This window comes from Podarcis bocagei (genome assembly GCF_964188305.1).
Source record: "Podarcis bocagei genome assembly, chromosome: 1".
In the NCBI taxonomy this organism is placed as follows: domain Eukaryota; kingdom Metazoa; phylum Chordata; class Lepidosauria; order Squamata; family Lacertidae; genus Podarcis; species Podarcis bocagei.
The window spans coordinates 129,883,166-129,908,111 of NC_138125.1; the positions used below are offsets into that span (position 1 = coordinate 129,883,166).

The 24,946-nt window shown below is 45.3% G+C and overlaps 1 protein-coding gene across 3 annotated transcripts; it reads right to left on the bottom strand.

Annotated features, from left to right (window-relative positions):
- Positions 1-1,906: 1,906 nt before the first annotated feature.
- LOC308580148 (SUN domain-containing protein 2-like) lies at positions 1,907-24,946 on the bottom strand. 3 transcript variants are annotated; one of them, XM_081181462.1, is made up of 13 exons: positions 24,838-24,946; positions 24,213-24,323; positions 23,240-23,382; positions 19,463-19,579; positions 16,845-16,943; positions 14,129-14,200; positions 13,418-13,481; positions 11,684-11,810; positions 10,093-10,171; positions 8,505-8,608; positions 2,708-2,875; positions 2,448-2,543; positions 1,907-2,070 (listed from the first exon to the last, which is right to left on the bottom strand). In XM_081181462.1, the coding sequence occupies exons 2-13, from the start codon at positions 24,320-24,322 to the stop codon at positions 1,957-1,959; spliced, it is 1,293 nt and encodes a 430-aa protein (XP_081037588.1). In that variant the 5' UTR covers position 24,323; positions 24,838-24,946; the 3' UTR covers positions 1,907-1,956. The 3 variants fall into 3 exon arrangements, with proteins under 3 accessions (XP_081037588.1, XP_081037590.1, XP_081037589.1); XM_081181464.1 differs by having other exon boundaries at positions 24,876-24,927; XM_081181463.1 differs by having other exon boundaries at positions 24,213-24,326; positions 24,838-24,921.

The window sequence follows — 24,946 nt, forward strand, 5'->3', positions numbered from 1 at the left end:
CGGCCCCAGTCCACAGGTGACTCGCCTCTCCTGGCCTGGAGGCGAGCACTCCTCCTGCAGGAACTTAGTTCCCTCCGCCTCTCTGCCCTGAGCCTCTGCAGCTCAGGAGAGGCTGGAGGGTGACCGGACCCAGAGGCAACCTCAGCTTCCTCTGACGGGGCTGAGAGTGGAGCACCTGCAGGCAATGGGTCCTCCATCACCTCCAGAGCAGACTCAGCTGGTGCCTGCACCTGAGGATCCTGCACAGGTGAGGACCCTTCAGGCTCATGCCCCACCCCGACTCAGCCAGCCCTGGAGGCGGGGACTCCTGTGCAGGCTGGGATTCCTCAGGTTCAGCCTCTGAATCTGAATCCCAGGCCATCATACTGGGAAAGCATGCATTTACAAATCTATTAAATCAAGTGTTTTTTGAACACCACCCGGGTGAGACTATAACGGCAAGGACTTTATCCCTCACCCCATATGACTGTGAATGTCTTCTGCACCTACACCCTGAATGGCATCATTACCTTGCCTCTGCCCGATTTTGGCATTTGGGCACACTACCATTTCCCAAAGAATCCCTTCCATACAGAGTGTTCCTTTAGCTGACATACATGGGCATACATTTTGCCTACTCAGGCAGAGTTCTGTACAGCGGTACCTCGGTTTTCAAACATCTCCGTTAACAAACGTTTCAGTTTTCGAATGTGCCTCAGAAGTCGAACATGAAACGTGGCTTCTGTATTGAGTTTTCCGTTTTCAGGCTTCCGTACTGAGTTTTCCATACTGAGTTTTCTATACTGAGTTTTCCGATTTGATGCTTCCGTGCTGAGTTTTCAGGTTTCGAACGTTTCGGAACTCAAATGGTCTTCCGCAATGGATTACACTCGAAAACAGGACTGCAGTGTGCCTAGAGTTACATCTTGCATTCCCTTTCCTTTTGCCACATAGACTACGTTTTTCCTCCAGCTTAACCCATTTCATGCATCTGGTGCCATTGGCTCCAGATCACACAAAAGCTGATGGCACCAGAATGCAGGGGTTTGTACTTGCAAGTAATGATAATAAGAGACGCGGGTGGCGCTGTGGGTTAAACTACAGAGCCTACGACTTGCCGATCAGAAGGTCGGCGGTTTGAATCCCCGCAACAGGGTGAGCTCCCGTTGCTCGGTCCCTGCTCCTGCCAACCTAGCAGTTCAAAAGCACGTCAAAGTGCAAGTAGATAAATAGGTACCGCTCTGGCAGGAAGGTAAACGGCGTTTCCGTGCGCTGCTCTGGTTCACCAGAAGCGGCTTAGTCATGCTGGCCACATGACCTGGAAGCTGTACGCCGGCTCCCTTGGCCAATAAAGCGAGATGAGTGCCACAACCCCAGAGCCAGTCACAACTGGACCTAATGGTCAGGGGTCCCTTTACCTTTACCTTTAATGTAATGATAACATAACTTAGGTAACTAATTACGTAGGTTGTGTTAAGTGACATAATTTCGCCGCAGCAGATAGCAAGATGAATAACATAGCATCTGGTGGGAAACAAACCGCAGTGGAGTGGAAACAGTGTTGCAGAGAGGAATGGGAAATAAGGCCCCCCTAACTGTGATTGACCAAAGGGTACCCTATTTCCAATATCACTTTCACATAATACCAGATATCAAAGAGAAAAACAACTACAGACATTTAGAAGACATCTGAAAGGCAGACTATTGTATTTTAATATTTTGTTGGAAGCCGCCCAGAGTGGCTGGGGAAGCCCAGCCAGATGGGCAGGGTATAAATAGTTGTTGTTGTTGTTGTTGTTGTTGTTGTTGTTGTTGTTGTTGTTGTTGTTGTTGTTATTCTGTCTCAGACCACCGAGCAAGAGGGTCTGAGGTTGGAAACCCTAACGAAAGGCCTCAATAACAATATCAGCCACAATAACAATAAAAATATGCTATGATGTACCGTATTTATTATACTGAATTTCTCTGATCACTCCATCACTCCATTCGTTCCCCATACACATGAAACCCGTAGATGCAGGTGTACTTTGGGTGGTCCCAGTTGCTCAAAATCTTCAAGAGCAGGTATTGGAATTTACCTGAATTTTCTCTCTGAAAATACAGGGACATAAATAGAAGGTTACTGTTTGCTTCCTGTAAAGTATATTTTGTTGCAGGAGTGCCAACTTGGCACCGCAACTGTGGATGCCATGTAGCATGCATGAACCTGGCACAGAACCTAGCACTGTTGACCTCCTTTGTAATATTCTATTCCTTTAAGATAAAAGTTTGGTTTTCTGTTAGTTATGTTGCTTTGACTGTATACTCTATATTTGACTTTCTTCAGAAATGTTTGATTCTGGATTGTTTCATTGATGTTTTAATATGCTGTAAACCGCTTAGAGATTTTTCTTAAAAATATAAAGCAATATAGAAATGAAATAGAATAATAATAATAATAATAATAATAATAATAATAATAATAATACCTCCAGCTTGAAAGTTTGCATAGGGAAACCATCGATTCTGTAGACAAATGACCCTAAAAAGTTCCCTTCTTCCTTCTCAAAATCATCTTTGAATCCCTGAGAAGAGACAAAGAGGGAAAGCTGAAGAGATTCGATAAGAGGCTTCAAAGAAATGAACCAAAGGTTGTTATACAAACATTGATAAGTGTTCTTTAAAAAAAAACTTCCACCTTTAAAATTTCTCAATGCAAAGTCCTGAAAATCATAGGGGAATTACTCACATAGATAGAGAAGTTCTTTGGAGCACTGGTTATTTCTTCTGTGTGAGAAATTTTCTTTGAAATATGATCCAGGGTCACAGCGACCGGGCAGACGGCTTCGGACAATTTGATGACGACATAGCCTTGAGAGCCTTGCATGGCCCAGCAATTCCCAGGGGTGTTATCCCGCTGAAAAACAAAACAGTCTCATGCCTATCTAGAAGAGAGCACACACAAATCTGGAGAATTCAGAAAATAAGTGTCGTTTGTATGCGAATTACACTAAAGGGTAAAGTAACTCTTTACAAGTCCCCAACAGTGGTGGTGCTGGGGGAAACAAGAGTTTGTCCCTACTTTGGCAGCCAACACAAGATAGAGGTCAACGTGTCTGAAAACCTTTATCTGGTTGTCACTGAGAAGCAAAACTATTGGAAGAGTGTTAAGAGGCTGCTTTTGGTACAGAGTACCTTCCTTTGACTTGCTCTTAGTGGGACGTTATCTGTTGCATTCCTGACCCCATTAGCAGAACATACCGTATTTTTCGCCCTATAGGACGCACCGGCCCATAGAACGCACCTAGTTTTTGGGGGAGGAAATCAAGGGGGGAAATTTTATTTCCCCCCCAGGTTTGCGCAACCATCCCCAAGCTAGAAGAGGGAGACGGAGCGCTCCGTCTCCCTCTTCTGTCTTCAGGGACAGCTTGCCCCGCTGTCCCCCGAGTTTGTGGGGCTGGCGGGGGGAGAAGCAGGCTTGCTTCTCCCCCCGCCAGCCTCCAGATCAGGTCGGGGAATAGCGGGATGGCGGCGCCGCGCCTCCCCGCTGTCCCCCAGCCTTTGGGCTGCAGGCTGCTGCCCGCAAGCCTTGCGAGCCCGCGGGACATCCCGCCGGGCTTGCAAGGCTTGCGGATAGCTTCCTGAAGCCTGGAGAGCGAGAGGGGTCGGTGCGCACCGACCCCTCTCGCTCTCCAGGCTTCAGCGAAAGCCTGCATTCGCCCCATAGGACGCACACACATTTCCCCTTCATTTTTGGAGGGGGGAAAGTGCGTCCTATAGGGCGAAAAATACGGTGTATAACAAGCCTGTCCCACCCCGTTATGCCCCACTCTGCCTGTTATGTACTGAAGTTCTCACCCTGAGCCAGCAGGGGGATACTGTAGATAGTTTTCACTCAGGTCCACATATGCAAATAAGGGATTGAAAGTGATGTTCAGTGATTGGATAGTTACAGAAAGTTGTTACTGTTGCTTTTTAGTTGAGCTCTATATAAGCAGGTTGGCTGAACCCTTCAGCCCAGTTCTGTTCTGGGCCTGTGAATAAACAAGAGCTGTTTGAAGAATCGCTGTGTCGTCTGATATGTTCACCCACAACTTAACACTGCCCCCTTTTCTAGCCACTTTTGGGTTGCGGCGCACACATATATACACAGTTGTGTGTGCTTTGGACATGCACAAAACCGTTGTTGCCTGTACTCATATCTTGATAAATTGTAAAATGCCTCTGCCACACCACTTCTCTGCTGAATTGTGGTGCACTTTTAATATAAAAGTTGATAACAGAGGTTTTTAAAATAAATAATAATAAAAGTTTAACAGTTTATAAAAAGCTGTCTGTAATCATCATCATCATCATCTGGCTGGGTTTCCCCAGCCACTCTTTGTGGCTTCCAGCAAAATATTAAAAAAGAATAATAAAATGTCAGACATGATAAACTTCCCTGCCTTCAGTTGTTTTCTAAAAGTTGTGCAATTCTTTATCTTTTTTCTAAATAATTAAAAAATGAACACATACTAAAATGTTTCATTTTGTCATGGGCACAAGTCACAAAATGGCCACCACAGGATGCATAGCATAACACAAAATGGCTGCCGTGGGGTATGACTGAACGCAGAATTAGGTGCTTCCCCCTTCCTCCCAGACAGCCTTATGCTTACTATGAGAAGTCAGCTATGCCCAACTGATCCCAATTGTGGAATCAACTAATTCCCATCACTGTGCCCTTCCTCCTTTCAGGATTGTGAGCTGAGGGTGTGTATGTGTTGTGGGGGAGGGATTAATATGGATGTGTGCAGCTCAGCATGTTCACCCACTCACACAACAGTAACTTTCATGCAGTGCGCATGAGAATGCCGTAGTACAAATTCCAAACATGTCTACCTACAAGTACATTATACTGAGTTCAGCAAGACTTAATGTCCTATGGATTGTACCCTTAAATTTAAAGATGGGACTTGTTGGAGTTATACAGTGTCACACACAACCCCTTCTCTCCCCCCAAAGAAAGCAGACTAATTAGGAATGCATCTGTGATGGTCAGAAGTATACATATAAAATCACCTTCATTGTTAAATATACCACAAACATACACACACTAAGAGTAGGAATGGAATGAGCTAAGAGACATCTGTCCCAACTAATCGAGAGAAATTTAGCATCTCTTTAATAAGTAGGAGCTTTCACATGAAGCAGTGGAACATTAATTGGGTACAATATGGGACAGGAAATGGGATGAGACGCGGACTGCCTCACACGTCTTTTCAGGGACAGATTGAGAAAACATGAGCTGCTGCGTATGCCCATCATCTTTTGTCTTTTATGCCAGTCTACTCTTCAGTTAAAGCTTCAGAATTAACCCTGTGCATCTGACAGCAGGAACTCTATAGCTCATGCTAACAACTTGGGCCCAGGATACCTACAGAAGCATCTCTACGTTTGAGCATTTTGCCACAGAAGGGGGAGGCCTTTTCTGTAGTGGCCCCTTCGTATGGCATCACCTTCCCTCTGAGCTCTGAGAAGCACCAACACTAGCTAAATTTCAGTGTTCTTAAAAACACAGCAGTGTACTTGGCGTTTGTGTGTGTGTGTGTGTGTGTGTGTGTGTGTGTGTGTGTGTGTGTTAAGGAGTTAGCCAAAGGTGCCTTTAGCATGCTGCATTTTATTTGTTGCATTATGCATGTTCTTCACTTATCATTTTTATGTGATACCTATATTTTATACTTATGTATACCTCTTTGAGAAGGATGGTAATAGGCAGCATATGTTTTTAAGAAATAAAGTGATTGTTTTGCTTGCAAGTGTAATACAGTGGTACCTCAGGTTAAGTACTTAATTCATTTTGGAGGTCCGTACTGAACCTGAAACTGTTCTTAACCTGAAGCACCACTTTAGGTAATGGGGCCTCCTGCTGCTGCCGCGCTGCCGGAGCATAATTTTTGTTCTCATCCTGAAGCAAAGTTCTTAACTTGAAGCACTATTTCTGGGTTAGCGGAGTCTGTAACCTGAAGCGTATGTAACCTGAGGTACCACTGTAATATGCTAGTGATTGAGCCCAGGGATAACTAAGATGTGCTTGTCCTAGCCCCTCCAAATGTCTCTATTTTCCAAAGATATCCCTGATTTAGAGAAGCCGTCCCGGTTTCTGATTTCACCCGGAATGTCCCGCTTTACCTTAAAGGGACCCCTGACCATTAGGCCCAGTCACGGACAACTCTGAGGTTGCATGCTCATCTCACTTTATTGGCCGACGGAGCCAGTGTACAGCTTCCGGGTCATGTGGCCAGTATGACTGAGCCGCTTCTGGCGAACCAGAGCAGCGCACGGAAACGCCGTTTACCTTCCCGCTGGAGCGGTACCTATTTATCTATTTGTACTTTGACGTGCTTTAGAACTGCTAGGTTGGCAGGAGCAGGGACCGAGCAACAGGAGCTCACCCCATTGCGGGGTTTCGAACCACCGACCTTCTGATCGGCAAGCCCTAGGCTCTGTGGTTTAACCCACAGCGCCACCCGCGTCCCTGCTTTTCCTTAGGATGTCCCTATTTTCATTGCAGAAATGTTGGAGGGTATAGTAGGATGTCCCTGTTATCATGGGAGAAATGTTGGAGGGTATGGAATTATCCAGACCCCGAGCCGTCTGAAGGCAATCATGTATAGGGAAGGTTAAAAAAAAAGTTTAACGTTTTATTATGTTTATTTATATATGTTGGAAGCTGCCCAGAGTGCTGGGGCAACCCAATAAGATGTGTGGGGTATAAACAGTAAAATCATTATGATGGAATGGGACGTCCCTACTTTCATCAGAGTAATGTTGGAGGGTATGTTGTCTTGCACCTGCAGCTGTGAGTCAGAAAACTTGTGAGAGTGAGTTTGAGAATGACGCAGCACAATCTAAAGTATAAACACCCTTGTGTTTGTAGCAAGTTTGCTTCGGCCTCTGCCCGTTGGCAAGAACCTAATCTGTGTAGGAACGCTGCGAGGACATGTTGCTAGAAAGGCCTTCTATTACTTCTTGCTGTAAGCTGACTGTTGGGACAGACTGAGATAGGATTAGTTTATGCTACATCTGTATGTAACTACTAAGCTGAGGAACGGCATTGAGTACCTGTCAGTAAAGGAACTGACCCTACGCATGCTGGGTTTTCCATTGGCACAATCTGCTGACGTCTTGAATTGACCCTCTCCCCATGCCCCAATAAGCAATGCACGGTGTGTTGCAAAGTGGGCACTGGACAACACACTTTCAGTCACAAAGATGAGCCTAGGAGCCTCAGGTTGCCCAAGTCTGCTGGAAATGCGTCAAGCGACTGCTTCTGGTGTTGAGCGCCTTCCTTGGACCCACTCTTAGTGGGTAGGGCTATCTGGTTTTCAACATCACAGGATATCACCAGCTAAACAGTGGGTGGTGCTGTGGTCTAAACCACTGAGCCTAGGGCTTGCTGATCGGAAGGTCGGTGGTTCGAATCCCCGCGTCAGGGTGAGCTCCCGTTGGTCGGTCCCAGTTCCTGCCAACCTAGCAGTTTGAAAGCACATCAAAGTGCAAGGAGATAGATAGGTACCGCTCCGGTGGGAAGGTAAACAGCGTTTCTGTGCACTGCTCTGGTTTCGCCCGAAGCAGTTTAGTATGCTGCTCACATGACCCGGAAAAACTGTCTTCGGCAAACGTCGGCACCCCTGGCCAGTAAAGCGAGATGAGCGCCACAACCCCAGAGTCGTTCGCGATTGGACTTAACTGTCAGGGGTCCTTTACCTTTACCTTTTAAACATCATTTTATGTTGATATATCATGATGTCTGAAATAAGGATGGAGCTATGTAGAGACGAACTGTAGGGTTGGGTGATAACTGGTTTTCAACATTGTGCTATATCACCAGCTAAACATTGTGATACCGATACAGTGGTACTTCAGAAGTCGAACAAAATCCATTATGGAAATCCATTTGACTTCCAAAATGTTCAGAAACCACGACGCGGCTTCCGATTGGCTGCAGGATGTTCAGGTTCCAAAGAATGTTCGCAAACCAGAACACTCCCGGTTTTGCCGCATTCGGGAACCAAAGTGTTCAACTTGCAAGGCGTTCGGGATCCAAGGTACGACTGTATATCACAATGTCTGAAATGAGGATGGAGCTATGTAGAGGCATTGGCTTGTATTTTTTGCATAGCACACACACATCATTATTCACAATATATTGCCAGGTCAAAAATTATGAAAACAATATCATGATATGGACTTCAAACAGGTTTTGGATGATATATCAGTGGGACATTTCATTCCACCCGCATCATGTTGGCTGTTGAAAATCCTGCCGCTATTTTATATCATTTTGTTTCATGTGTTGTGCTTTTACTGTATATTTCTTTTGTCTTAATGTGTATTAGTGTTTCCTGCTTGGGAAGGGCTCTTGGCTAAATAGGGGTGCACATATTATCCATGCCATCGAGACTGGTGGGTAGGTGGATTTCTCTGCTGGATGCTTGAGAGGTAGTGGTGGTGAGTCAAAAAAATTGAGAAGGACCCCAAACATTGCTTTCCAAGATTCCTACCTCAAGAATCACTTCTGGTGCTCGTGAGTAATCCCAGCACAGCCCCAACATGCAAACCTGCGCTCCCGTTTCATAGCTTGTGCTGAATTTTACGATCGATGCGCCTACAGATATTAGGGCATTAAATAGGGAGGGTTTCCCCCCACCACAAACACACAAACAAAATCCAAAATTAGTAAGAGAAACATAGAGAATCCAATCAGAATTAAATTATCACAGTTGGCAAGTGCTAAATGCAAATCTATCGGGGTTTCCCAGTTCAAGTCAAACAGCCTCCAATATGGCTTTGTTTCATTACTTCCACCACAACTCCTAGAATGAACTACATTTGGCAATAGAATGTTGCGTTCTTCATTTTTTTTAATACATTGCTACAGGGTTCATCCCTCTCATTTTCCTTTGTGTGTAATCATCAAGCAAATCCTATAGGGCTTTTTTTAAAAAGGTGCCAGTACTCACACATAAAATACTTTAAATATTTGGGGGTGACGGTACTGCGTACCCTTGAGTACAATGCCTGTTTTTCTCCTCTTTCTACCATCCCTTCTCTCTCTCTCTCTCTCTTTCTCTCTGATAAGTCAATCATCTTTCTCTCTTCCCATTCCTTTTCCTCCCCACCAAATTGGTTCCTGGGAGAGGAATTGGTTCCTGGTCTGGTCCTGAGGGATTCTCCTCCCCCCGCACCTGCCTTCCATCACGTCATCCATTTGGGCTTCCTTTCCCCCCACCCTCCTTTCCCTTCCGACATGTAATTTGGGGAACAGCTACCTGAAATTTCCTACCTTTGCCGTAAAGCCTACATAGTAGAATGGTGCGATTGTACCATATCAGACCCTCCAAGTATCCCTGTTTTCCAGAGACAGTCCCGGATTTATGGAAGCCACCCCAGTTTCTGATCTGATCCTGGAATGTCCCACTTTTCCTTAAGGTAAAGGTACCCCCTGACCATTAGGTCCAGTCGCGGAGGACTCTGGGGTTGTGGCGCTCATCTCGCTCTATAGGCCGAGGGAGCCGGCGTTTGTCTGCAGACAGCTTCCGGGTCATGTGGCCAGCATAACTAAGCCGTTTCTGGCGCAACGGAACACCAAAACCAGAGCAGCGCATGGAAACGCCGTTTATCTTCCCACTGGAGCAGTACCTATTTCTCTACTTGCACTTGACGTGCTTTCGAACTGCTAGGTGGGCAGGAGCTGGGACCGAGCAACGGGAGCTCACCCCGTCGCGGGGATTCAAACCCCCGACCTCCTGACTGGCAAGCCCAAAGCTCTGTGGTTTAGACCACAGCGCCACCCGCGTCCCTATGACTTTTCCTTAGGACGTCCCTATTTCCCTTAGAGAAATGTTGGAGGGTATTCCATATTAATATGAAGTTAGAAGCCTGCAGCCAATATTCTAGTGGATAAATATTTGCACACACCAGAAATCAACAGATTCAAGGGAGGAGTTACTCCCCTCTTGCTATATCGCTGCTACTTCCACCCCAACACCACCTCGCTTCCCCGCTCGCTCCATCTCTGTCTCACTGTTCCCTTGAAGCTCTGCTGCCTCCTAGTGTTTGCCTACCACTCCATCTATACCCTCTTCTTACCTGCAGATTTCAGGGCAAAGTCTTCTTTTTCAATCTGATTGCTTTCCACTGCAGTGCCCCCCAATTGCTTGAAGAGATGCTGTCACAAAAAAATATACAATTGAGGTGTAGGAGAGAGAGCCCACCTGCCACTATGCAAACACATGCCCATTACTGCAGGTTATAGAAATAATTTCTCTTCTCCCATCCTGAGTCTTTGCCCCTGGTTGATGTGGCCAAGTGGGGAATACACAATGTCTGGAAGTGGGGGTTGTGGTGAGGGAGAAGCTTCAACAAAGCAGCCAGGGATCAGTGGAGGAAAATGAGGGGAACCACCAAGTAGAGGAGGAACGTTATGACTTTGGTGCATCCATACCAGAAGTATTGAGTTATTTTCTTCATAAGCAGAGACATCCCCTTGCCAACAAAGGTCCGTATAGTTAAAGCCGAAGAATTGATGCTTTTGAATTATGGTGCTGGAGGAGACTCTTGAGAGTCCCATGGACTGCAAGAAGATCAAACCGATCCATTCTGAAGGAAATCAGCCCTGAGTGCTCACTGGAAGGACAGATCCTGAAGCTGAGGCTCCAACACTTTGGCCACCTCATGAGAAGAGAAGACTCCCTGGAAAAGACTCTGATGTTGGGAAAGACTGAGGGCACAAGGAGAAGGGGACGACAGAGGACGAGATGGTTGGACAGTGTTCTCGAAGCTACCAACATGAGTTTGACCAAGCTGTGGGAGGCAGTGGAAGACAGGAGTGCCTGGCCTGCTCTGGTCCATGGGGTCACGAAGATTTGGACACGACTAAACGACCAAACAACAACAAATTTAACTTTCATCCCACCATGAATGGGGCCAAGAACTTAACAACCAGCAGAGCTGACTTAGAATAGATGAATGGCAACCCAGCCAGATCAGTGAGGTATTAATTCTTCTTCTTCTTCTTCTTCTTCTTCTTCTTCTTCTTCTTCTTCTTCTTCACTGTCACCCTTAACCTCTACCAGCATTGATAGCCCTGTTTATGGCTGACTGTGGAGAGAAGGCATTTTGCAAAAATCTTCATGAGAGTAGCACAAGGCTCTCTTCTTTGGGTGATTTCTTAGGGATCGCTGTGAAAAGACTGTGAAGGATTCATTTATTTATTAAACTCATATCCCACCTTTCCACAAGGACACAGGCAGCTAACACTGACCCTATAAATACAAAAAGACCATCATATCAATTATATCACAAAGTGTTCATTTTTATTATCCCTGATTGTATGTGATTCTCAGTAGGCTACGTACACCAATATGATGTGTGGGAAATATTTGGATTTTGAAGATTTTCTAGTAAATACTGTTTTTATAAACACCATCAAAATATTATTGCCTCTGTAGATTTTTTTCTGAGATGGTCAAATTGAATGTCTTTTTTCATTACTAAAATTGTTACAAGAAATTTTAATCAACATATTGTGCCAGTCTTGGCTTACCTGGGTGGATTTCTATTATTCGTCAGTTCACCTTCAAAGGGATGCATTACCTGATTGACTGCTAGCCAGTGATAACTGATAATTAGTTATTATAAGTCAGAAGCATAAATAAATTGTAGCTCAGGTGACCCTCACCTTCTGGGACTCCCAGTGTCCATGGACACTTCCGAGGGCATCTACAAGGCTCTGGAGACCAACGACGTTTTGACGGAAAGTACTGATCTGTTTCTGAAGATTCTGCTGAAGGGCCTCATTCTGGCGACTAAGCAGAAACGTGCAAAACAATCAAAATATCCACAGTATTGCTTAAGCCTAAGCAAAATAGCTCACCATGGGGTCAAAGGATGGATTGTATGGCTGTAGGGTCCTGTGGGGTGGGGAATTTGCTCTTCTGTTTTTAAAAAAAGAACAAATCAGAATATCATCAAATTTTAGAAGCAGAGAGGGATAGATATTAGACTTATTTTTCCAGGAGTCACACATCATAGGGAATTTGTATCTGAATTTCCAGATCTATATATCGGACGTATTAAAATGGTCATTTGCCTTGTGCCAGTGATCGGAGAGCCGTATTAATTCCTTGTTTTACTATCAATTTCCTCATGCTTCCTGACACCTTTCATTGCAAGTGAGGGATGAGGGCCTTTTCTGCAAAACACCACCTACTGCAAACCAGATTTCTTTTTCATTCACACTGACAGGAAGGTCAGTGCTAAAATATTCTTTCCATGTGCAGCCTGCCAAAGGTTGCAGACACATCAATCTCTCTTCCTCCTATATTTTAACAAACTTGCTGTTGAGTTGCCAGCCAGGACCTGAGTCGCATCTTTATCAGAGTATAATCCTGCTTCTTTCTTATGGTGGGTGTGGGTGTGGGTGTGTGTAGAAATCACCAGACTTTTACAAGAACCACCTTCTGCCTTGCTGTGCAATTATCAGCTTGCGTTTTAGGAGGTACAGATATCACCATTCAAATCTAACCCATGGATTATGGCAGAGCTGGGAGACCTCTGGCCCTCTAGAGCAGTGTTTCCCAACCTTTTTTGGGCAAAGGCACACTTGTTTGATGAAAAAAATCTCGAGGCACACCACCATTACAGCCCCGTGACGTCAGCGCGCAGCGTCACGCCGGGAGGGACGCACGAAAGTGTAAGTTTCAATTTTTTCCCCTCCCCCTTGCCGGGGAACCTCCAAGCTTTGGGGGGGGGAGGCAGCAAAGCGAGGCAGGAAGGAGAGCGCGGCTTGGCTGGGTGAGCTTTGGCAGGGTTAGGGAATGAGAGCCGCGAGGCGGGCGCTGCGGACGGAGGCGCTGCCCGCCGAGCTCGCAGGCAGCCAGGCAGGCAGACGGCGAGAGCCCCGCGCTGGGCGGCCTCTCCTCGCCGCCCCGCCTCTCGCCGCCCGACTCGCCCGCCTCCCTCCAGGCAACATCTCGCGGCACACCAGGCAACATCTCGCGGCACACTAGTGTGCCACGGAACAGTGGTTGGGAAACACTGCTCTAGAGAGCACTGGACTTCAAATTTCCATTAGGCCCAGACTGTAGGGCCAATAGTAAAGAATGATGCAACATCTGGAGGCCCATAGGTCCCCCATACTGGCCTATCCAAGGGTGGTGAACATCTGGCCCTCCAGATGTGGCTGGCCTACATCTCCCATCATCCCTGATCATGGACAATTCTGATTGCAGCTGGTGCTGGTTGGAGACCAACAAGATCTGAAGAGCCACACGCCCCCATCCTTGGAGCATGGGTTTTCATCTTTGCCTCTGCTAAGCTCATCCAAGAGAATCAAACTGCATTTGCGTGTTTTTGCCTCAGGCTGAATTCAAAATGACTGTGTGCCGTACATCAACTGAGAAAGTTGTTTTACCTCAGCTGTACCTTCATCACCTGCTTGAAGGTATCAGAGGGGTTGCACAAGCCGTACAGAAATCCTAGAAAGAAACACGAAGCACATTAATGGCTTTCTGAACCAATCAGAAAACCCATACACTTTTATCAGGATTAATCAGCAGAACATTGTATTATGTCTCTTCTCTTGTGTAGCACAGTTGAAAATATGTTTATCCACCGAATTCAGTAAAGCATGCTTATTGTAGTGGAACAAAAATTGGCAAGATCCATATCATTCGGAAATCTGGGTTCATCTCATGGCTATCCACTGGGCAGCTGAAAAATTAATCCAAATCTGACTGTTGGTTGGTGATAGGCCTCAGGGGCAAAATGGCAATAGTAGACTTGTTCACATTATGCTGAACACAGGTACAAGTGTTTGTGTGAAAAAGGATATCCTTGTTGATTTGTAAAACTCTACAATTTGTGTACACAGACTACATACCCATTGAATGTTAACATGTGAACACCTCAGATATTTTTGCATGGCCACCACACACAAATTCACTCTCGCGTGAATAGACATACAGCACACATAAGTGTGACTTAGTAGAAGTCAAGGTCTCAATAGATCCGTTTTTAGCAGTCTGTATTTGATACACATTACAAATAAATGCACATTGCAAATATATTCTGCAGGTTATATAACAAAAAAAATGTGCTTAGGCTAGCTCTTTGAGGAACATACCAGAAAAGATGCCCAACAAGAATATTAGGGTCAGAAAAGCCAACATCTTCATGACAGGCCTTGGATGGTCTCCTGAGAAGATATAAATTCAAGTGGAAATCATGGAAATATATGATTTCTGAGCAATTGTAAATGGAGCATGTATACGCCTGAAAAAGGCAAACATGAGCAAGCAAGTCTACATATGCTCTCTTCCTGTTATCAACATTGCTGCAGATTTTGGCTTTATTTATTTAGGATTTGTTTACTTAGGAAAGCAAGGGTCCCACCCTTTATAGGTAGAAAGGAGAGGGGTGGAACAGTTTTGCTTGTTTTTATAATTGTGACTAGGGGTCTAAGAGGGCATCACTTTTTGTTCAGTCCTGTAGTTGTCACACGCAGCGCTGTTTCTGCTCTGCTGCAATTTGTCTTCTGCTAAGAAGTACATTATTTGTCTTGCTGCCCACTATGACAAAATTACATAATTTATGTGATCTGTGTAGATATTAGATAATGTAATAAATTATGTCTCATTTGTGGGCTGAAAGCAACTACGGAAAATATGGATCATATTCACTGGATATATTACCGTTCCAGATGTGGGACCAATGAGCAAGCATTGGCAATTTCTGCTCCCATTTCTGTTTTTATCTGACTTGGCCAATATCCCTAACTGAGATTGGTTTACCTGTTTCTATAACTATATATTATGGGTTGTATCCATATATAAAAATTCAATAAATAATAATAATAACAAAAGTTGTCCTGTTCACACAAGGACTTCTGCCTGTGCAAAGGAATCTGCTCTGAAGGGTTGGGGTGAAACCCAAAACAGATTTGGGGGAGCACAGAGGGAAGAGAGGAAGCGAAAGTTCAGTCACATAAGCAGAAGTTCTTGCACAATTGGAATGACTTCACTGGATTCAATCCTATGTTGCTATAACGCACCCTGGAACCTTAAGGTGAAGAGCGAGTCAGAATTCTTGTAGATAGATCTAGAACCCATTCTCCTTACTTCTCTATTTCTGTTCTCCAAGTGAAAATATTTCATCTTAGTTCAAAGCTTGTTCTTTGAAGCCTGTTCTGATAATAATTTTATTAATTTGAATTACCATTCAATAATAGCCCCATTATAACAATGCCAAATTATAGTACAATTACTAATACCAATCATTCAAATGCAGATTTATATAATTTAGATGCACAACCCCCCACATGATAGATTTGATGGTTTGATTATTTTCTTTATTTCTGCATTCCAAAATCTTACTAATTTCAATTACATTCTGGTCAAAATAAGAATCGTTTATACAACAACTGCAATATTAACAACTTCCATTCGTATAGACACATTCTATATCCTTGTTCATCCTGTGTGTGGCAATTATTCTGTCTGTGATGTTTCTTCCTGTCCTTGTAAAATTTTATGTCTCTCTTTTCCTGGTTGTTGCTGTTCTCCATCCTGCCTTGGGCAGAGCCGATATCCCATTGTTGTTTCAGAAATTTCTCCATCCCTCCGTCCCGTGCTTCTTTGTTTTGCAACTTTAACAATAGCGGCAAAAATCACCATCCCAATAAATAAGCTGTTTTCACCATTTTCCCTCTGAGCCTGGGAAGAGGAGTGGTCTGTCGAACTGAAGATGACTCAGTAATGAAACTTATCAGTCCCTTGGCAAGTTCACAGACTTCTTTCATCATTCCGTCCAACTGAAGATAAATGAGCGTTTATACTTCCAATTAAAGCCTGTTGAAGCCCGTTCACACAATCAATTTACTGTTGATGGTTCTCATATACATCTACCAATGCATGCAATATTCGTCTTTTGGGAAGGTTGTGGTTCAAATTGTTGTTATTCAGTCGTTTAGTCGTGTCCGACTCTTCGTGACCCCATGGACCAGAGCACGCCAGGCACTCCTGTCTTCCACTGCCTCCCGCAGTTTGGTCAAACTCATACTGGTAGCTTCGAGAACACTGTCCAACCATCTCGTCCTCTGTCATCCCCTTCTCCTTGTGCCCTCCATCTTTCCCAACATCAGGGTCTTTTCCAGGGAGTCTTCTCTTCTCATGAGGTGGCCAAAGTATTGGAGTCTCAGCTTCAGGATCTGTCCTTCCAATGAGCACTCAGGGCTGATTTCCTTAAGAATGGATAGGTTTGATCTTCTTGCAGTCCATGGGACTCTCAAGAGTCTCCTCCAGCACCAGAATTCAAAAGCATCAATTCTTCGGCGATCAGCCTTCTTTATGGTCCAGCTCTCACTTCCATACATCACTACTGGGAAAACCATAGCTTTTACTATACGGGCCTTTGTTGGCAAGGGGATGTCTCTGCTTTTTAAGATGCTCTCTAGGTTTGTCATTGCTTTTCTCCCAAGAAGCAGGCGTCTTTTAATTTTGTGGCTGCTGTTACCATCTGCAGTGATCATGGAGCCCAAGAAAGTAAAATCTCTCACTGCCTCCATTTCTTCCCCATCTATTTGCCAGGAGGTGATGGGACCAGTGGCCATGATCTTCCTTTTTGCAAATTAGAGAACTTGATTAAGGGCAGAACATTGAGAAGATGCATGCTCTCCCTGTTTCCCTAAACCAGGGGTAGGGAATTTGTGGCCCCAACTCCTATCTACCCCAACGAGCAAATGGTCCATAATCAGGGATGGTGGCAAAGGAGTTATCACCCAACAACATCCAGCTGGACCAAAGTTCCCCCACTTCTTCTCTAAAACTACTCAGCTAACCTACCTGCTTGTTGGAATGCAAGAGAAACTGGGTTGGTTCTCAGTGTCCCGGCTCCGAGGAGAGATGGACTGCTGTAGCTCTTCATCTGCTGCACTTCTATAACTATCAAAAGTAAAATGTCACCTCAATAAAGGTAAAGGTAAAGGAACCCCTGACCACTAGGTCCAGTCGTGACCGACTCTGGGGTTGCGACGCTCGTCTTGCCTTACTGGCCGAGGGAGCCGGTGTACAACTTCCGGGTAATGTAGCCAGCATGACTAAGCCGCTTCTGGCGAACCAGAGCTGTGCACGGAAATGCCGTTTACCTTCCCGTTGGTGTGGTACCTATTTATCTACATGCACTTTGACGTGCTTTCGAACTGCTAGGTTGGCAGGAGCAGGGACCGAGGAACAGGAGCTCACCCTGTCGCGGGGATTTGAACTGTCGACCTCCTGATCGGCAAGCCCTATGCTCTGTGGTTTAACCCACAGCACCACCCGCATCCCCACCTCAATAAGCATCTCTATTAAGGGCCAAGGGTCTGTAGCTCAGCGTCAGAGAACATGCTCTGCACACAAGAGGAGTGTGGCTCAGTCTCTGGCCCCTTCCATTTAAAAGGATCAGAGATCAGGTGATGAGAGAGATTCTTCTTCATCTGAGACCCTGGAGAGATGTGTCAATCAGAGTAGACATTACTGGGCCTGAGGGGCAAAGTAGCTTCCTAAGGCTGGCTTGCAATTTCTTACTTTCCCATGTTCTATATTTCCTCCATTTATTTTATTAGCAATATTTATAGATCACCCTACAACCAAGTTCTCAGGATGGTGAGAGAGAGAGAGAGAACAGGGTAGAAATTGTTAAAAGAATTTAAAGGTCTCAAATGTCGAGTAAATATTTGGGCAAAATAGGTCAAGGTAAATGTGAAAGCAACATACATGCTGCTCTTTACAAACATTGAACTAGAAAAACACTTTAAAACGTTCAGCTAACTGAAATAAAACACAGTTTCCCAAACTGCATTTTCAGTGCATATATACTTACATCTCACACATCAGGTTTTTTAAATATATATATACAAATGCAGTCATTTTAATGTTTGCAGACTGTCAACTATATATAAAGGCAAGGTTTTCTGAAGAAAAAAATTAAAAATACCTTAGTTTCTTGGAAGATAAATAAAGGGATGGTAGTTATTATTACTTCACAATATCACTATTTTGAAACGAAAGGGAGGGGAGAAAAGAACTGTCAGCCCATAGCATGAATCTCGGGAATAACTGAAATGACAACAGTGTTGTTGTTGTTTAGTCATTTAGTCGTGTCCGACTCTTCGTGACCCCATGGATCAGAGCACGCCAGACACTCCTGTCTTCCACTGCCTCCTGCAGTTTGTTCAAACTCATGTTCGTAGCTTTGAGAACACTGTCCAACCATCTCATCCTCTGTCGTCCCCTTCTCCTTGTGTGTCTTTCCCAACATCAGGGTCTTTTCCAGGGAGTCTTCTCTTCTCATGAGGTGGCCAAAGTGTTGGAGCCTCAGCTTCAGGATCTGTCCTTCCAGTGAGCACTCAGGGCTGATTTCCTTCAGAATGGAGAGGTTTGATCTTCTTGCAGTCCATGGGACTCTCAAGTGTACACTGCCAACAGTGTAGGCCCCAGGAAATGCTCTCTAGAAAGGGCATTCTATAACTGGGGTGCCACCACTTAAAAGGCCATATCCAGGAACAACAGCGGGTAAGACTGAGAAAATTGCTCACTTACTCGCTTTACGCTCTCTGAGGCCCCAAAACTTACTAGGTCCTTCCATTTCCCCAACTTCAGTTCCACATTTAGAAGAGAACATTTGACGTATTCTATTTTAGAGTAAAAGTTTGAATAATATTTTTATGGGTCTGGACAATGATTTATTCCAAAAGGAGTCAGTTCTCATGCTTCCTGTTGCTTCAAATAGAGCAATATTAATTTCGGCAACAAGCCCACCAGTAATATTGGAGGATGCCCTCCATGGAGAAGACGCCATGCTGAGGACACCCTCAAAGCTGAAGTCATCCTTGACTGCAATGCTAAACAGCTACCGCAAGGACAACTGTGTCTCTGACCGCCTGATGCAGAGTCCTCTTTCATCATGGACCTCTGTGCCTCTTCTCAACAGATCGTGTGCCCCATCTCCAAATGGAGCTTAAAATGGTAAAGGACCCCTGACAGTTAAGTCCAATCGCAGATGACTCTGGGGTTGTGGCGCACACCTCGCTTTACAGGCCGGGGGAGCCAGCTTTTGTCCACAGACAGTTTTTCTGGGTCATGTGGCCAGCATGACTAAGCCGCTTCTGGTGCGACGGAACACCAAAACCAGAGCAGCGCACGGAAACACCGTTTAATTTCCCACCACAGCGGTACCTATTTATCTACTTGCACTGGTGTGCTTTCGAACTGCTAGGTTGGCAGGAGCAGGGACCGAGCAACGGGACCTCACCCCGTCACGGGGATTCGAACTGCCAACCTTCTGATCAGCAAACCCAAGAGGCTCAGTGATTTAGACCATAGCGCCACCCACATCCCTAAATGGAGCTTAGAGGGAGCCATATTGCCGCTGCTAGCTAGCTTACTTTTCAAGAAAAAATGCACCCAAGATACGAACATACCTAGAACAAGTGGCTTCTGATCAGGGCACATCACGATGTTAGCATTGGGTTCCATCGGTGGGGGAGTTTCAAAACAACGTCGTGCTATTAACGGATTTTGATCAGGCAAGTCTTTACCTGTTAGAGACAGATGACATTGTTAGCACAGAGGCCCAGAGGAATCAAGGAAGAGCTTGATGTTTTGGATTTGTATAACATGCACAATCAAGTTGGTAAGAAATGAGTTGTCCTCCCCAGACCCAGCTTAAAGATTTGCTGTGGGGGCAGCAGGAGAATGACTGCATTCCTTGTGGACTCACATGCTCAAGGCAGACAGACCACCGAAAGTGCAGTGGGAAGGCTTTCCCCACATAGAGAACGAAAACAAGACCAAGTGCTGTTCTCAGAACAATCTAAGTCTCACCACCACAACCACATGGCTTTTAAAAAGTAATGGACTATGTGGAATTTACAAAGCTGACAGCAGTATTAAGGGATCAAAATAATGAACATTTTATAGAAGAATGGAGGCCCTTTGTGGACTATTTGAAAAAACACTACAGTCAAATGAAATCATGGGCAGGATTCGAGATAGGAGCTGCGGAAGGAAAACAAGAAAGGACATTCGTACCTTGGAAGTCGAACACTTTGCGACTCAATCCTTTTGGCTCCCAAACGCCGCAAACCCACAAGTGAGTGTTCCAGTTTGTGAACGTTCTTTGGAACCCGAACCAGAAAGGTCTCCCACCCAAGGTTTAGTGTTACATGTGAATTTGACCACTTCACTTTTCAGAAAATGCACCCTGATCTGCATCAGGACTAGAGTGCACAGGGAAGGGAGGTTGAAACCTTTCCCCCCTCCCCTTACTGTTTTCCAAGTCTCCCACCACCACCAGCAATCACTTTTTCCAGCTGTAATTTGACCATAAAAGCAAAAGCAGTGGTACCTTGGTTCTCAAACACCTTGGTTCCCAAATGCCGAAAACCTAGAAGTAAGTGTTCCGTTTTTCGAATGTTTTTCGGAAGCCGGGTGTCCAATGCGGCTGTCAGCGATTGTTTCCAGGCACCAATCAGAAGCTGCGCCTTGGTTTTCAAACATTTCGGAAGTCAAACGGATTTCCAGAACGGATTAAGTTTGGCACTTTTGTTTCTGCTATTTATTTTGTGTTTTTGTTTTTGAGGCTTTGTCGGTTAATTTCTTTTTGTGACTGTGTGGAACCCAGTTCAGCTACTGATTAATTGATTGATTGTGTGACTGCAGAAATGGACAATGACTATCATCAATGCAGATAAAAAAATAATAATAATTTTAATTTTTATCATCTACAGTATTGTCTTATTTATTTTATAGTACAGTACAGTGGTACCTCAAGTTACATATGCTTCAGGTTACAGACTCTGCTAACCCAGAAATAGTACCTTGGGTTAAGAACTTTGCTTCAGGATGAGAACAGAAATCGTGCGCGGTGGCAGTTGGAGGCCCCATTAGCTAAAGTGGTGCTTCAGGTTAAGAACAGTTTCAGATTAAGAACGGACCTCCAGAACAAATTAAGTACTTAACCCGAGGTACCACATTGATTATTGCTTTCATTTTATGGATCAATGGCTTCGTTGGATAGTAAAATTCATGTTAAATTGCTGTTTTAGGGGTTGTTTTTAAAAAACTGGAACGGATTAATCCGTTTTGCATTACTTTCTATGGGAAAGGGCGCCTTGGTTTTGGAATGCTTTGGTTTTGGAACGGACTTCCGGAACAGCTTAAGTTTGAGAACCCAGGTGCCACTGTAATGTTTGCTAGTAAAAAAAAATTAAGTTAACCGCCTTCTTATAATTTGGCAAAAAGAGAATAAAGCTATAGAGACTAGTATGGCACAGCATTTGAGCTAACTCACTCAAGATACCATATTGCACATTCCACTCTCCACAGTGTTTACTTTAGGCCTTATCTCCTTCACCCCATAAAGCAAGTGTTGTGGGAAGTTGAACTCGATTCCAAATGCTGATTTGAGGATTATGTCCTAAGCACACCCACCAAACATCACTGTAATATCTCAGCGCTCAGTGGAAATGTTGCATTATGGCACATTTTTGTATCTTTCATAGCCCCTCTGAAAACCCGGACAGGATTCAAACTTGGGTCTGGAATGCAAAACTGCATTGTGGGTTTATGCATACCAGTTTTTATTCTGGAATCTCAATCTGCAAGGGAGATGCTGTTTTACAATATAATTCTTAGCACTTTGATGTAAGGAATTAGGGACCAGGGGTTTGGTTTTTTTGTTTTGTTTTTAATGTTCCGATATTAATGGCATCGAATCTTTGGCATTAGGCTTGATTTTGCAGGCCTGCATTTTATGACTCCTGCGCTGCGTTCCCTTTCCCTATCTGACCCTGGAAGCAGGGCAAATGGCAGGATGTTTTGCTATGTCTGCTGTGAGTTAGCGCCACAATCGCCTTGAGAGCTTCCAAGGAACAGATAGGGACAGGAATGTCAACAACCCTCCGAAGGCCTGGATGCTAAGGAAACAGTGATAAAGGAGGACATCTGAGACCCCAATGGCCTGAGCAGTTAAGGGGCACCCCAAGGTAATTGTGGGGGTGAGGTTGCCAGTATGGAGCCATGTGTGTTTTACTTCTCATGACCTGTAGCCTTTCTCGATGTATGTAGAAGAATCTTGACTCTTTGTGTACTGTGTTTGAGCCACTATATAAGCTTTGTTCGGGACAAACTTTTTTAAACTGGTGGTTCAGCCAGAACAACCAGTTGCTAGAGCATGAGACCCTTCATCCCAGGGTCATGGGTTTGAGTGAAAGATTCCTGCATTGCAGTGCTCCTTTCCAACTCAACACGTCTGCGATTCTGTGACATTCAGAATATGTCAAAACCCCATTAAACTGGGCTCTGTCCTATTGCAATACAGTGGTACCTCGGGTTACATACGCTTCAGGTTACATACGCTTCAGGTTACAGACTCCGCTAACCCAGAAATATTACCTCGGGTTAAGAACTTTACCTCAGGATGAGAACAGAAATCGCGCGGCAGCAGCGGGAGGCCCCATTAGCTAAAGTGGTGCTTCAGGTTAAGAACAGTTTCAGGTTAAGAACAGACCTCCGGAACGAATTAAGTACTTAACCTGAGGTACCACTGTACAGTCATACCTCATGTTACGTCCGCTTCATGTTACATTCTTTTAGGTTACGTCCCATGGCGACCCGGAAGGACCAGAAGTTCTGGGTTTCGCCGCTCACGCATGCGCAGAAGTGTGAAATGACATCACGTGCATGCCATGCGCAGAAGCGGCAAATCACAACCCGCGCGTGCGCAGACGCACCGCTGCGGGTTGCGCTCTTTTCATGTTGCGAACGGGCCTCCGGAACGGATCCCATTCTCAACCAGAGGTACCACTGTAGTTAATAAACTGGATCCCTAACTGGATCTGCTTGCTGCAATTCACTTGGTCCCGTTTTTATTTAAGCTTGGCTACGATTTAAAGTGACATGCCCGTGTCTCGCTTGGCCACTGAGGGAGCAGAATTAAATCCGAATAAGGCCATTTGTGCTACACACAAACAAACCAAACTGCAGCTCAGTTGGTTCAAGTGTGGTGCTGATAACGGCGAGGTTGCAGGTTCGACCCCCTATGAGACAACCACACATTCTTGCATTGCAGGGGGTTGGACTAGATGACCCTCAGGGTCCCTTCCAACTCTACGATGCTATGATACACACTGAACATGTGCGAGCGCCGGCAAGTTAAACCAAAGGCCTCACTTCACTTGGCCAGTGAGCACACTCACTACAGCAAGGCTGCATCAGGTCTTCCGATCCACTGCTTTTCGCCCCCCAACTCGTCTGGGAGCAAGTCTCCTTCCAGGTTTTGGAATCCCATTTTCCTTCTGAGGCAAGAGAGTTGCGCTTCCTGCGGATTCTTTTGAAAACCCTGAGAAAAGAAAGCTCAAAGGTTTTTTTGTGGCAAGAGAGGGGACCTTACAAGGAGGGGAACCCATGGCTCAGGAGTACATGACTGCATTGCCAAAGGAACCGGGTTCAAATCCTAGTGTTTCCAGGTAGGGCTGCCAAGGACCCCTGCCTGAAACCCCAAAGAGCCACTGCGAGTCCGTTAAAGGTAAAGGTAAAGGGACCCCTGACCATCAGGTCCGGTCGTGGCCGACTCTGGGGTTGCGGCGCTCATCTCGCTCTATGGGCCGAGGGAGCCGGCGTACAGCTTCCGGGTCATGTGGCTAGCATGACTAAGCCGCTTCTGGCGAACCAGAGCAGCGCACGGAAATGCCGTTTACCTTCCCGCCGGAGCGGTACTTATTTATCTACTTGCACTTTGAAGTGCTTTTGAACTGCTAGGTTGGCAGGAGCAGGGACCGAGCAATGGGAGCTCACCCCGTCACGGGGATTCGAACCGCCGACCTTCTGATCAGCAAGTCCTAGGCTCTGTGGTTTAACCCACAGTGCCACCCGCGTCCCTTGCGAGTCCGTTGGGGATGAGCAAATCTGTCCATTTTGGCATTTCCTCACTTTTTCTGTATCATTCAAAAAAACCCAAACGAAAAACCACCCAGCTGCAACCTCCCTCCAAGATGATTCCATCAGGCAGTGCCAGCTCTGGTGCATTGCTTGTACAAGCAGAATCCTGAACCAAAGAGCAATGGAAAGAACACGAACCGTTTCCACATACACTGATATGCAAGCATGCCACAGCACAATGTTATTCTTACATAAACCAGGCCACAATATGTTACCCAAGCTCCCTTGTACCTCCTCACTCCCGTTTCTCGGTACGAAATGGGTTTCAGCCTCTGGAGAATGGCCAATCTTTCGCTGCGCCGTTCCAGTATAATCCTTTCGCTGTGGCATTCCATGGTCATCCTGCTCAACATGATCAATAATATTTATTTATTTATTTATTTATTTATTCATACATACATACATACATACATACATACATACATACCCCACTCATCTGGCTGGGTTTCCCTAGCCCCCTGGGCAACTCCCAACAGAACATTAAGAACACAATAAAACATCAAACATTAAAAACTTCCCTAAACAGGGCTACCTTCAGATGTCTTCTAAAGGTCAGATAGTTTCCTTGACATCTGGTGGGAGGACCCTCAGAGCTGGACCTCAGTGCCTGGGCTGAATGATGGCGGTAGAGACGCTCCTTCAGGTATACTGGGCCGAGGCCGTTTAGGGCTTTGAAGGTCAGCCTCAGCCACATCACACATGAAGTGTGATTTCACGCATCCAGAATTGCGATCCAAGTGAATCACAATACGGGCAGCGACAAACCACAGTGAACGATATTCACCTTTTGTGCTCCTGCTGTGCCACAGCAGGGAATAGTGCCATGTGCAGAAATCAACATCCCGATATATCTCACCTTTAACTTGGTTGGAAAAGCCAGTTTCTGGTCCTTACTGCTACAGAGATGGGCTTGGAACAGTGAGGGAAACGTATGGCAAAATCTCAGAATTGAGCAGAGCAACGAA

Coding starts and splice junctions, on each gene's coding strand:
- LOC308580148 (XM_081181462.1), bottom strand. CDS start 24,322: ATGACCATGGAATGCCACAGCGAAAGGATTATACTGGAACGGCGCAGC. Junction 10,172..11,683: donor GACACTGGGAGTCCCAGAAG/GTGAGGGTCACC, acceptor TTTTTGTGACAG/CATCTCTTCAAGCAATTGGG. Junction 8,609..10,092: donor CTTTGCCCTGAAATCTGCAG/GTAAGAAGAGGG, acceptor TAATATCTGTAG/GCGCATCGATCGTAAAATTC.